General features: G+C 42.2%; 1 protein-coding gene and 1 long non-coding RNA gene across 6 annotated transcripts in view; one reads left to right on the top strand and one right to left on the bottom strand.

Annotated features, from left to right (window-relative positions):
- Positions 1–6268, top strand: part of LOC119854988 — a 50977-nt gene extending 44709 nt beyond the window's left edge. Inside the window, exons 3-5 of the long non-coding RNA XR_005292718.2 lie at positions 1391–1533; positions 3627–3705; positions 4589–6268. This is a non-coding gene — a long non-coding RNA (uncharacterized LOC119854988). The remainder of the gene's footprint in view (positions 1–1390; positions 1534–3626; positions 3706–4588) is intronic.
- Positions 236–12434, bottom strand: part of SH3TC1 (SH3 domain and tetratricopeptide repeats 1) — a 63884-nt gene continuing 51685 nt past the window's right edge. For all 5 annotated transcript variants that reach the window (XM_043512495.1, XM_038400314.2, XM_043512497.1 and 2 more), the window contains 6 exons: positions 11795–11975; positions 7628–7778; positions 4555–4677; positions 4078–4228; positions 2167–2363; positions 236–887 (listed from right to left, as the gene is read on the bottom strand). In XM_043512495.1, the coding sequence (XP_043368430.1) occupies positions 630–887; positions 2167–2363; positions 4078–4228; positions 4555–4677; positions 7628–7778; positions 11795–11975 (1061 nt within the window). In that variant the 3' untranslated portion in view covers positions 236–629. The remainder of the gene's footprint in view (positions 888–2166; positions 2364–4077; positions 4229–4554; positions 4678–7627; positions 7779–11794; positions 11976–12434) is intronic.

The following is a 12434-nucleotide window of genomic DNA, read 5'->3' as shown; positions in this document are numbered from 1 at the left end:
CACCCCAGTGGCTTAGGAACCTAAGTTCCATTTTCAAATGGGACTTAGGCACTAAGGAACTCAAGTCTCATTGAAAGTCAATGGGATTTAGGAGCTCAAGTGCTTAAGGGCCAGATTTTCAAAGATATTAAGTGCATAAAGATGCAGCTAGGTGCCCAATAAGATTTTCAAAAGCACCTAGGCTATTTTAATGGTGTTGATCCCATTACATACAAAAGGGGTCATGATTATCTAGTGAATGTTATCACTCTACAATGCTTTATTAACACAGTTCATTGCATACTTATATTTATCACATTCCAAGACCTGTATGAGTTTTCAAAAACAGGAACTTAAGCAATTAATACAGAAAATGTCTTCTAATACAAAAAAGTTTGTGGGTGGGTTTTTTAGTTAGTTCATTCCTAGGCTGAATTCTGCCCTGACACATACATGTCCAATTCCATTGAAAAAAATGTGGTTGCACACGTGTCAACAAAAGTGGAAACTGGCCCACTGTTGTCAAGACAGGGACATTAGCCTGTGGCACTGAAGTCTCATATACATTATGTACAATATAGAATATCAAGGAACATTATGTGTTGTCTGACAAAACCAAAATGATATTTCTCTAGCTGCCTGGTAGGTTGTCACATGACATTTTTCACAGACACCCATGTTGCATTCTTACAATACTGATCAGGTGCCAGGTTTATTCTCCGAACATTAAGCTCTGTTGCAAAGGTTCTTGCTCTCTGATAGAAGAAAAGAGACATCTCCCGATCCATAAGAAAATTGTGGTAGATTATTGCGAGCCTTGTGTAAATCTTCAACTGAGCCTTTTTGTTGCCCAAGTCCATGGCAGCTGCAAGTGCCAAATGATAATATCCTGCTGCATCAAAAGGATCCTGAAATAAAAAGGAATATATGTTATATTAAGAAGTATACAAACCTGGCTTCTGAGCAGTAGTTTATTAGATATCAAAGCAAGAGATAATTTGGGTCCCAATCCTAAATGCTGTACTCAGGCAAAATTCAGGATTAGACACTTATGGCCAGATTTTGTAAGGTATTTAGACCCCCTAAAGATGCAGATAGGTGCCTAGTGAGATTTTTAAAACATCAAGCAGGTTAGGCCCTGAACTCCCACTCTATCCCTTAGATAGCTATCAACCATTCTCCTCTCTCCATATCTTTATTGAGATATTGCTGTATGGTCCATCCTTTTTTCTAATGCTTTCTCAGATATTTTACCTTCCCTATCTATAGGTTATTCTACACAATATCATTCAATTTCAATATATCAGTATTACTTTCTCTGTCTAATGTATGTAGAATTTTTTTAAAAAAAATCTGGTTTGTGAATGTGAATGTAGTGTTTGTGAAAAGTGCAAACTTTGTTTATCCACAGAGCAGACAGTGGAACCACCTTCTCCATACTGCACCATGACTCTGCTTCAGACCAGAACAAGAGGGACCACCTCTGGGGAGGAGATGGCAGTTCAGGTTCCATGCTTATTTGGTCCCTGGTCTCTCTACCAAGAGCACCAATAGGTATGAGAGTTCATAAACAGTATTCTAGAAATCTGTCCTTGAGGAACTTGGGATGAACTTGTACCAAATACTAGAAAGCTCTATATTCCATTAAAAATGCACTGAGCTCTCTAATCCCCACAGCTCTGAGCTATTCCACTCAAAGTACATGGGTAGCAGGATTATCCAGGTGAAATGTCTGGGCTGACACACAAGATGATGCAAACATATTTTCCACAGTTGTTATTTTAGTACCTCATTCCATTCCTTATTTCATGCTGCCCCTCACACTTGGGAGATGCTCCCTGTAAACATCCACAAAACTAATTCATTGTCTTACTTCAGACCTTCCTCAAAACTCTCTTTTACCAGGATGTCTACAAAAAACTTGAGAATAGATAGGCTGCTGGCATGCTGAGACCACAGTCTATCGTGCTGACCAATATTATCTCATTGTGTCCCTGTATTCTCCCATCTCTGTCTGTCTCTATCCATTTGTTGCCTTTTTTCTCAAATGTAGTTTGTAAGATCTTTGGGGCAGGGACTTTGTTTTTGTTCTCTGTTTATATAGGACCTAACATAATGGGATCCTCGTCCACAACTACAGCTCTTCGGCGCTACAGCAATTAATCAATCAAAAAAAATATTTCTCACCTTTAGGTCATAGAATATAATGTCTCCTAGGATTAGATACACTTTCACATAATACATTGATTCCTCATCAAATTCCAGAGGAGAGGAGCAAAGGGACAACGCTTTTAAGTAAAAGTGTTCAGCAAGTTCGCACTGACCCAGGCGATGATGGATAGTAGCCAGTCTGTGATATGCTATTCGTTCATTTAGCTGATTTCCTGATGAAATAACATGTGAATCAGGATACCTTCTAAGAGACAATGAGGAGAAGATACATTCTCTCACATTGGGATATGTGAGATGTTTTGCTTTAAGTATTATTTCTGTTCTACCTTTCATTTTATTTAGTTCTGGTAATTAAACTTTATTCAATATAAAATCACTTTGCCTGACTAAACCCAAGGCCAAATACTGCAGTTCTGATTTCTAAGTAAGAGTTGCTGAATCTAAGTAGTTAGACGCCCCTGCCCCTCCAACACTGCAGTATGATTGCCTTTAAAATATTTGAAAAAAAAAATGATAGCAATTGCTCTCTTTCCTCTTTTCCAGCCTATGGAAGATATATATTGATTAGTTTTTAGGTTTATGGTTAAATATTTGGGTGTGAGAGTGGGTTTGTCATATGTCTTTGTGAGGACTCTAGCATCAAACAATGATTTTCTTAGTACTGGTTGGATTATCTAATATTTTATAGTTGGTGGTACTTTACCCCATATCAGAGGGGATAATCTCTGCTAGTAGGATCTCAGGTCTTGACTACATTCGTATCACTAGATGTGACTGAAATAGCCTTAATTTCAACAACATTTTCCATCAAAAATTTTTACCAATTCCCCCCTTTCCCCCAAAAATTCTGATCAAAGATTTTGTCAAAATTTTCTGTTCTTTCAACCAGCTCTAGAGTTGATCAGTGATGTTTAACAGTAAAAAAATATTAACAAGTTTCAGTAAGTTAGACATTACCAACATTTGGGGGGGGGGGAAGCTACAAATTTTGAAAAATACCAAAAAAATCAAAAAAGAATTTGTGATCAGCTCTATTCACCACTGAAGAAAAGAAGGAGTCAAAGTCACAGATAGTGCCCCAGATAGCTCTTTAAGGCTACTTCTAATTAATTAATATTAATCACTCCATCTTATGTGAAAGGAGGAGAGGAAGGATGATCCAGTGGTTGCGGCATTACCCTGGGATTTGTCAGACCTGGGGATCTACCTCCACTCTACCACAAACTCCCTGGGCTTCCTTGGGCAAGTCATTTAATTTCTTTGTGCCTCAGTTCCCCACTTGTAAAATAGGGTAATAGCACTTCCCTCCTCACAGGTGTCTTTTGAGTATAAATACATTAAAGATTGTGAGGCACTCAGACAATGGGGAACAAGGGACTTGAAAATTCTCAAGGAGAAATTACCCATAATCACAAGAATCTGGCAGATTCAGGTACACACTAAGAACTATATCTTGTGTCTCATTATGTTAACAGACTGCTCCATAGTCTCTGGTCAGCATGGAAGGTGCAGCATGTCAAATCAAGTCTCCATTCCTCACATTTCTCATGTACAGTAAGTGAGACCTGGAGAGGGTAATGCTAACAATTGCTAGATTTCAGATGGACTCATCTGGAAATTGCCCCCTGAAACATGTAATCTCAGATCACTATTTACAGTTCTGTGAACTAATTAAGAAAATATTAGGTAGAACATCAGCTAAGTTAAGAAATGTAACAAAAAAACTAAATAGAACTCAAGAACTGTCACCTGTTCCAGCTAGAGGGGATCCAAAAACAGAAGAGAAAATGGTATTGGCTTCCTAGCACACAAAACCTTGGCAAAAAGCATCACAAAATGCAAAGGAGGAAGTGACAACTCTTTTCTAGAATTTTGTCAATGATAATAGAAGTCTGACAGTCAGTAGTCTGTGAATATTAGCTTTACCTAACTTCACACTAAGTGTGAGGGATACTTGTGCATATTCCAGACTGTCCTCAGAATCCTGTAGATTTAACAGCAATTGCACTAGTTTGTTGCATAATCGGAGTTCTGCCTTTTTGTTTCCAGTCTTAACGGCAAGTGGAAGAGCCCTGTCCTGAAACAAGCACATGCATAAAAAGATCAGTTTGGTTATTGCTGAAGCCCAGAAAATGTGTACTCATAACAGCTATGGCCCATATTCGTCTCACATTTAGCAAATTCTGTACTTTGCTTTATGCACATAAAACCGGGATTTGGCCCTATCAAAGTCAAAGGTTGCTTTGCAATTTACTTCAGTGAAACCAGGGATTTGAGAGAATTCAGACTAGTAATATAGAACAGATTGTAAAGCTCTTTGGGGTGGGAACAGTCTGTTTGCACCGAGCACAATGGTGTCCATGACTGGGACACAATACAAATAATAAGTAACAAATCACTAACCCTGTAGAATGACACTGCTTTTTCCTTCTCCCAGGTACCATTGAAAAATATGTCTCCTGCAGCTTCAAACAATTCCATTCCTAAGTTTGGATCCCCATTACAAAGAGCAGCATCTTGAGCAACCTAGGAAGAAAAATGCACATTCTGTTATGAAGTAATTTTTATTCATTCAGAAATAAAACCCCATAATGAAATGCCATTGTATATGGGTTTTGGTACTTGCTATACAAAATTAGAAACATTAGAGACAGCAATGTCTTCTTACATCATCTTATCTATCTCTTTTTCACTGTAAGGCTGTTCAGTCCAATATACAGTATTCTTTAGTACTGTAGCATACATACTCAATAGCTACAACATATACACTAACAGCTAATATAGATAGAAACAGTAGTTGAAAATTGGATATTTCACAGAGTGAGGGTTTATAGCTCAGGTTTAAGTCTGTGGCCAAATGCTCTAATTATGTAGCTGAGTGAGGTTCCCTTAAAGTGAGCAAAGAATTTGTCCCTCTGTCTTGCTGCTAGGAAATGAATTTATGCCATTTCAGACACAGTGAAATGTCAGGACACACTCAATAAAATGAAGGAATGCTGCCATGTACAGGATACTCAGTTATTGATCCCAAAGGATATAATTTACAAGACATAGTGGGAAAAAGCATGTGAATGAAGCAAATTAAGTATTCCTACTTTTCCAATATTACAGCCATGTATATCGCAATAGTACAGCAGAACCTTGCTAATTCATTCAGTGGCCATTGCAATGCAATGATTCTTGCAAATGATTAAATTGTGTGGACAGGCAAACAAGAGAACGTACACTAAAAAGAGAATGCAACACCAACTGCATTTTGTTAATTTATTTGACAAGAGTAGTTTCATTTTAATTATGATCACAAAACTGTATAGTAAGCAAGTAATATGAGATTTTCACTCCAACACTCTGCTCCAATGAAATACAGTATAAAGTGTGTGGATTAGTTTAGTGAAAATTAATAAGACTGTAATGTATCTTTTCTAAAAAGTGCCAGTATTCTTGGTAACAGATTGTAAAGCTCTTTGGGGCATTCCAGAGAGGTGACTGAATGACTCACAGAGAATAGTATTCAATAAACACAGTCTCACTTTCTGCACATAGGGTGTCCATAGTCAAATTAGGGTTTCAAAGAACTCTCAGTCATATTTTAAAATTAATTCATTCCCAATGGGCTCATGCTCCTTTTTGTTCACTTTCTGAAAACTTTCTTAGTAGAGTTTTACAACTCTTTTATTTAATTTCTATTTGTATTATGGTATTTAGGGGCCTATTACATATCCATAGTAAAAGACAATCCCAGCCTCCAAACGTTTTACAATCTAAATAGATAAGAGAAGGGCTACAAAAATGACCATGGAAGAGCTTCCATATGAGAAGAGATTAAAAACACGGGGACTGTTCAGATTAGAAAAGAGATGACTACGGGGGGATAAGATAGAGGTCTATAAAATCATGAATGATGTGGAGAAAGTAAATATGGAAACGTTTTTAATCCCTTCACATTACATAAGAACCAAGGGTCACCCAATGAAATTAATAAACAGCAGATTTAAAACAAACAAAAGGAAGTACTTCTTCGCATAATGCTCAATCAACCCATGAACTCATTGCCAGGGGATGTTGTGAAGGACACACCTATAACTGGGTTCACAACAGAATTAGATAAGTTTATGAAGGATAGGTCCCTCAATGGTTATTAGTCAAGATGATCAGGGATGCATCCCATGCTTTGGGTGTTCCTAATCCTCTGACTGTCAGATGCTGGGACTAGATGACAGGGATGGATCACTCAATAATTGCCCTGTTCTGTCCATTCCCTCTGAAGCATCTGGCATTGTTAGGGTGACCAGACAGCAAGTGTGAAAAATCGGGATGGGGGTAATAGGAGCCTATATAAGAAAAAGACCCCAAAATCGGGACTGTCCCTATGAAATCAGGACTTCTGGTCACCCTAGGCATTGTCCAGTGTCTGAAGACAGGATACTGGGCTAGACGGACCATGGTCTGACCCAGTATGATTATTCTTATGAGCAGAGAAGTCATTCCCAAAATGATGTTTCATAGCGAAATAGCAAATCACTAAAAACAGAATTTTGCAAAGACATGCTGAAACTTTTTGGCCCAAGGGCCGCAACGGGTTTCGGAAATTGTATGGAGGGCCCCCTCCCCCAGGACTCTTGCCCCATCCAACCCCCCCGTTCCCTGATGGCCCCCCAGAACTCCTGCCCCATCCACCCTCTCCCTGTCCCCTGACCCTCTCCGCAACTCCCGCCCCTGACTGCCCCCGCTGCCCCATCCAACCCCCCCATCTCATTCCTGATGACCCCTGCCCCCTCCAACCACCCCTTCTCCCTGTCCCCTGATTGCCCCCGGAACTCCTGTCCCGACTGCCCCCCGCCGCCCCATCCAACCCCCGCCTCCTTCCTGACTGCCCCCCTGGGACCCCTGCCCCCATTCAACCCCCCTGTTACCCACCCTCTGACTGCCCTGCACCCTATCCACACCCACTACCCCGAACTCCCCTGCCCTCTATCCAACCCCTCCGCTCCCTGCCTCCTTACCACGCTGCCTGGAGCACCAGTGGCTGGTGGTGCTACAGCCGCGCCCCTGGCTGAAGCCAGCCGTGCCACCGCACAGCACAGAGCACCAGGTCAGGCCGGGCTCTGCAGCTGCACTGCCCCAGGAGCTCGCAGCCCTGCCACCCAGAGCATTGTGCCAGCAGCGGAGTAAGCTGAGGCTGCAGGGGAAGGGGAACAGCAGGGGAGGGGCCGGGGGCTAGCCCTGCCAGCTCAGGGGCTGGACAGAAGGGTCCTGTGGGCCGATGTGGCCCACGGGACGTAGTTTGTCCACCTCTGTAATAGACCTTTAACAAAGCAGCCCACATAATCAATTCAAAACAAGAGCTCTTTTGACTCATTATATTAGAGACAGTTTCTCTTTTGCTACATCACCCATAATAATCCCATCTGTATCTCATTCATCATATTTTCACAGAGGTACAGTTATTTTAAAGCCTAGATAAAATTCAGCATACCTGAATATAAAGATCCACTAGCTCATTCTGCCTCAAAATGTAATAGATCTTTCCTGCCTGAAGCCAGGCATATGCCTCTTTCTCTTTCTTCTGAAGATCTATAAATATTCCAAGGCTTCTTTTGGTATATTCCAGAGCTGATCTGTAAGCCCTAGGAAAAAGTAGAAAGAAAGTAAATCCTAATAACCGAGTGCATATGTATAACTTTGTGATGCGTATCTTCCTTGTGTAATAAAAAGTGGGTTAACTATTTTCTGTCAGATTTCAAAATGTCTTCTTTTCATGGTATAATCGGATAATACTTTCCAGATGTTTTTGGTAAATAACCAACTTCTCACATTTTTCACCTCTTCCAGTTTGGTTTTGTTTGATTCCTTCATCTCTTTGCTTTGTTAAATTCCCAGTGTAATAAAATAATATTTTAGGATAGTTTCTTCCAGATATGTCCTTTCTCATGAGCAGTATCAGAGACAGATTGAAATAACCTCTCCTAGGCCCTGAATCTGCTGTCATGATGGTTAGTTTCTACAATCCTTGTCGTAGAGCATTATGGTGCATAAACAAGTTATTTTCTTTCCAGATGGCGCATTAAGTCACAAAAAATAAACCTGTTCTTACTATATCACCTTGAGCTATAATCTAAGCAAGGTTAGGCCTGATCAGTACCTGAGAGACCTCTGAAGAAAACCTAGGTGCTTCTTAAGCTGATGTTACTAACTCAGTAGATGGCACTCTTCCCTTGGAGTCAGTGCTAGGACACTGCTCTTGAAAGAGGTGTCTTTCTGATGAGAAGTATAACCTAGATTCTGATCATTTGTGCTCATAAATATCAACATAACACTTTTCACTAGATGTGTAAGCCCTAGTGATCTTTTTCAGGAAGTCGCATGAGAATATGCTCAAATCACAGAAGCAGTCATTCATTCACCCTGACCACATTCATTCCCAATATATTCTTTCCCCTGAACATACAGCATAAGCATATCAAATAACACATTAAGAACTACATGGTATAACAATGAATCCTTAACACAAACTATTCAAACCGCAAAGAGGATCCCAAATATTAGCAATGCTTTAACAATACATACCCTGCTAGTCAAATGTCTTTTCAAGGAGTATAAAGACATGCCATAAACTGTATGGGGCTACAATCCTACGAAAAACCTTCTTGACCAAGCTTGGTTTAAAGCATTCTAGAGTCTCAAATAAATGATTCCCACTTAATCTGAGATGAAATAGCCCTAATCAGAGGAATCAAAATGGAGGGGAAAAAACATCCAGACAATGCATCCCGCACAGATCTCAAAATCCCTAAACAATTGCTCAGCAAGTGACATGTGCACAGCCTACCTCTTCTTCCGAGCCCCTGGGTAAAACACTTTTAATTATTATAGCTGTAGATAGACTCTTGAAGTCAGCTCCTTTGTTTTTTCTTTAGTTAAGCCAAATGAATATTACTCCTGGGGGAATTCAGCACCAGAATTTTGCAGAAATTAACATTGTGTGCACAGAATTTCCTTCCTCCCACAGAAATGGGCTGCAATGCTGCCAGCCACCACGAGGGACCACTGGACTTGGCTGGGGGGAAAGAGAGGGAGCTAGATCAGTGGTTTTCAAACTGCAGGTCGCGACCCAGTACTGGGTTGCGGAATGGAAGGCATTGGGTTGCAGCAGCTCTGGTCAGCACTACCAACTGGGCCATTAAAAGTCCCATCGGTGGTGCTGCCTGGCTAAGGCAAGCTAGTTCTCACCTGTTCTGACACCACGCTGCGCCCCGGAAGCGGCCAGCAGCAGGTCCAGCTCCTAGGCGGGGGGGCCACGGGGCTCCACATGCTGCCCCTAACCCCAAGCACTGGCTCCACACTCCCATTGGCCGGGAAATAGCCAATGGGAGCGGGGGCGGTGCCTATGGGCGAGAGCCACACAGAGCTGCTTGCACACCTCCGCCTTGGAGCCAGACCTGCTGCTGGCCACTTCCAGGCGCAGCGTGGTCCACAGTGCCAGGACAGGCAGGAAGCCTGCCTTAGCACCCCTGCTGTGCCGTTAACCAGGAGCCACCCCAGGTAAACCTGTATCCCAATCCCCTGCCCCAGCCCTGAGCCCCCCCAAACCTGGAGCCCCTTCTGTACCCCAAACCCCACATCCCCAGCCCAGAACCTGCACCCCTAGCCGAGAGCCCTGACCCCCTCCCACTCCCCAACCCCCTGCCCCAGCCCAGAACCCCCTCCCACACTCTGAACCCCTCATTCCCGGCCCCACCCCACAGCCCTCACCCCTGTATCCCAACCCTCTGCCCCATCCCTGAGCCCCTCCCACACTCCAAACCCCTCATCTCCAGCTCCGTTTGTCACGGGCATCAACAATTTTCTTCAACTGGGTCACAAGAAAAAAAGTTTGAAAACCACTGAGTTAGAGGACTCCTGGCAGCTGCAGTTCCCAGCATGCCCTGAAGAAAGGAGAGGGTGGTGCTCAGGAAACTCCATGCAAGCCTGGGACAGAGCATCAAGCTGTTTCTCCCTCTGGATCCCTGGGCTCGTGGGCGGGGGGGGGGGTGAAGGGGGCAGAGAAACAGGAACTGGGTTTTCATAGGGGTTTCTTTAACTCTCTACTCCTGGGGAAATTTGTATGATACTTGCTGATAGATATTTTGAAAAAAATTACCACAATAATTGAAACTGGTGTGATTATGTAGTGTTATTTTAACAAATAAAATTTGCAGAATTTTAAAATATTGTGCACAGAATTTTTAATTTTTTGGCACAGGCTGCCCCCAGGAGAAGAATGTGAAGCTCCTGGAAATGAAAGCTAGATGGCAGTGGCCAAAATCTAGCACTATACAAGTGTCCACACATTTTATCTATTCATGTCAGTTCTGAGCAGCCATGCCTTCTAGGAATTGAGGCTTTCCTTGGTATAGACAGCTAATTGCACTATGTATTGCTGTGGTTTTATTATATGGACCCTTCACATATACTCAGGACCAAATACAACTGGCCAGGTGCTGTGGAGATAGAGAGGGAGGTGGGGAGTGAAATCAGAGCAACCGTGTAGACACTCTGCAGTGTTTTTTTTTTTCCCAGTGACTGATGTGGTGCACTTAGATGGCTTCTCCCACGGGGAGAGAATGGGAGGCTCCTCACTGAGGCAGTTCCTTAGCTCAGCCCCTGGCTTGCCCACATTCACCTTTCTCCTGGCTCCTCTGTGCTACTATCCTAGGGGATATATGTGTAAGAGGACTATCCTTTGCCAGGGCTGCATGACTCACTTGATCCAGCCTCCCACACTTGCGCAGTGGAACTATGTTGGTTCTGCTGCTCAAAGTCCATCAACAGCCACAGAGAAGGGGACAGGATTTGTCCCTAAATAAAATGTCTAAATAAATGCCCCTAAATAAATAGATGTCCTCTTACAATTAGGCTTGTAACATTACACTCATTTCACTGGGGATGCAAGCCTGATACAAACCCAGGAAGTATAATAACCCACTCTATCAGTGGCATCTGATTTCAAGTTTCAGGTAACTGGAGCACCAGAATCACTAATGCAGACAATAAAATGAGAAGTTTGATCCTGATGTCCTGTGCTCAACGCTCAGGGTGATGTACTCTGAATGAAGAAGCACCAAGCATAGCTGCGTCCAAAAAGTATTTGAATCACTTCTGACTGGCAATATGGAACTTTTCAGGTGTCCGCAGTATACATGTAAAATCACAGACAGGAAGAGTATTATAACAGAAGGATAGATAACCATGGGGCTATGCAGCCATTCAAGAGCGTCTCATTTCAGTTTCTAGTGGAAAAGGTTTCCACATAATAATTGTGATGGTGACTTTTGTTAACATTGGTCATTGTCACAGCAGTGACACCAATGGGGCAAATTTTCAGAAGAGTTCAGCTTGTGGAGGGCTGCTGAGGATGGCCCCAACTGTGAGTGCTGAGCATTGGAAAATCTAGCCTGGAGGTCATTGGAAAAGCCACACCAATTAAACACTCGGCTGTGAAGGCAGACCCTGCAATTCCCGGCTAAGGCATATTGGCAGAACAGCGTGGGAGAAGATTGTACTGCCATTGCCAAAACCTGCCTGCTGACTTTAGCCTCCAGAGCTAAATCTTTTCATAAGTACAAAACAAAACAAAAAATCAAATCATTTAAATAGACCTCACCTTTCTGTGCCTAAAGAGAAATACAGCTGACTGATGGTTTCCAAAATTTGCCCCTCCAAAACTTTGTCTGACATTTTCCTAGCCAAGGATAGTTGAAATTCATTGTAAATGACACACTGAGCTTCATCTGGAACAACTGTAGTGTAGAACTGACACAGCAACTGAACAGCTTGGAGCTGACCTGGGAAAACAGATTAGGAAATAGAAATGAATACTCAATATGAATCTTTATTTTAAACAAAAATGAAATGAGGCTTAAGTGAACTCACTAGTGTTGTTGTAATCCGGAATTTCTGGAACATTGTCATACATAATATCTTTTTCAGACATTGCCCTGTACCATGATGTACCCTCCACTGCCACATTCCCCTCTGCCTTAACTAGTGAAGATTAGAGATGACCTCATACTTAGTGTCTGGAATAAAAGATGCTAAAAGCATTGTTCTTTCTGCATCTTCTGCCTGCTGATCAATGAAGTGTCATTCAGAAAGACCAACACAGTGTAGCTGTTCTTGCCACCAGGTAGATCAAGTAAGTGAAAACTTTCCTTAATTTTTACAATTTAAAGTTAAAATTGACGTCCTCCATGTTTACTACACAGTTCATTTCCACTCCAGATACTGCTGGGCACACAGGCATT

Source organism: Dermochelys coriacea, chromosome 4, assembly GCF_009764565.3.
Source record: "Dermochelys coriacea isolate rDerCor1 chromosome 4, rDerCor1.pri.v4, whole genome shotgun sequence".
Classification (NCBI taxonomy): Eukaryota; Metazoa; Chordata; order Testudines; family Dermochelyidae; genus Dermochelys; species Dermochelys coriacea.
The sequence above is the reverse complement of the archived record's forward strand: the minus strand, read 5'-3'. Positions and strand labels throughout refer to the sequence as shown.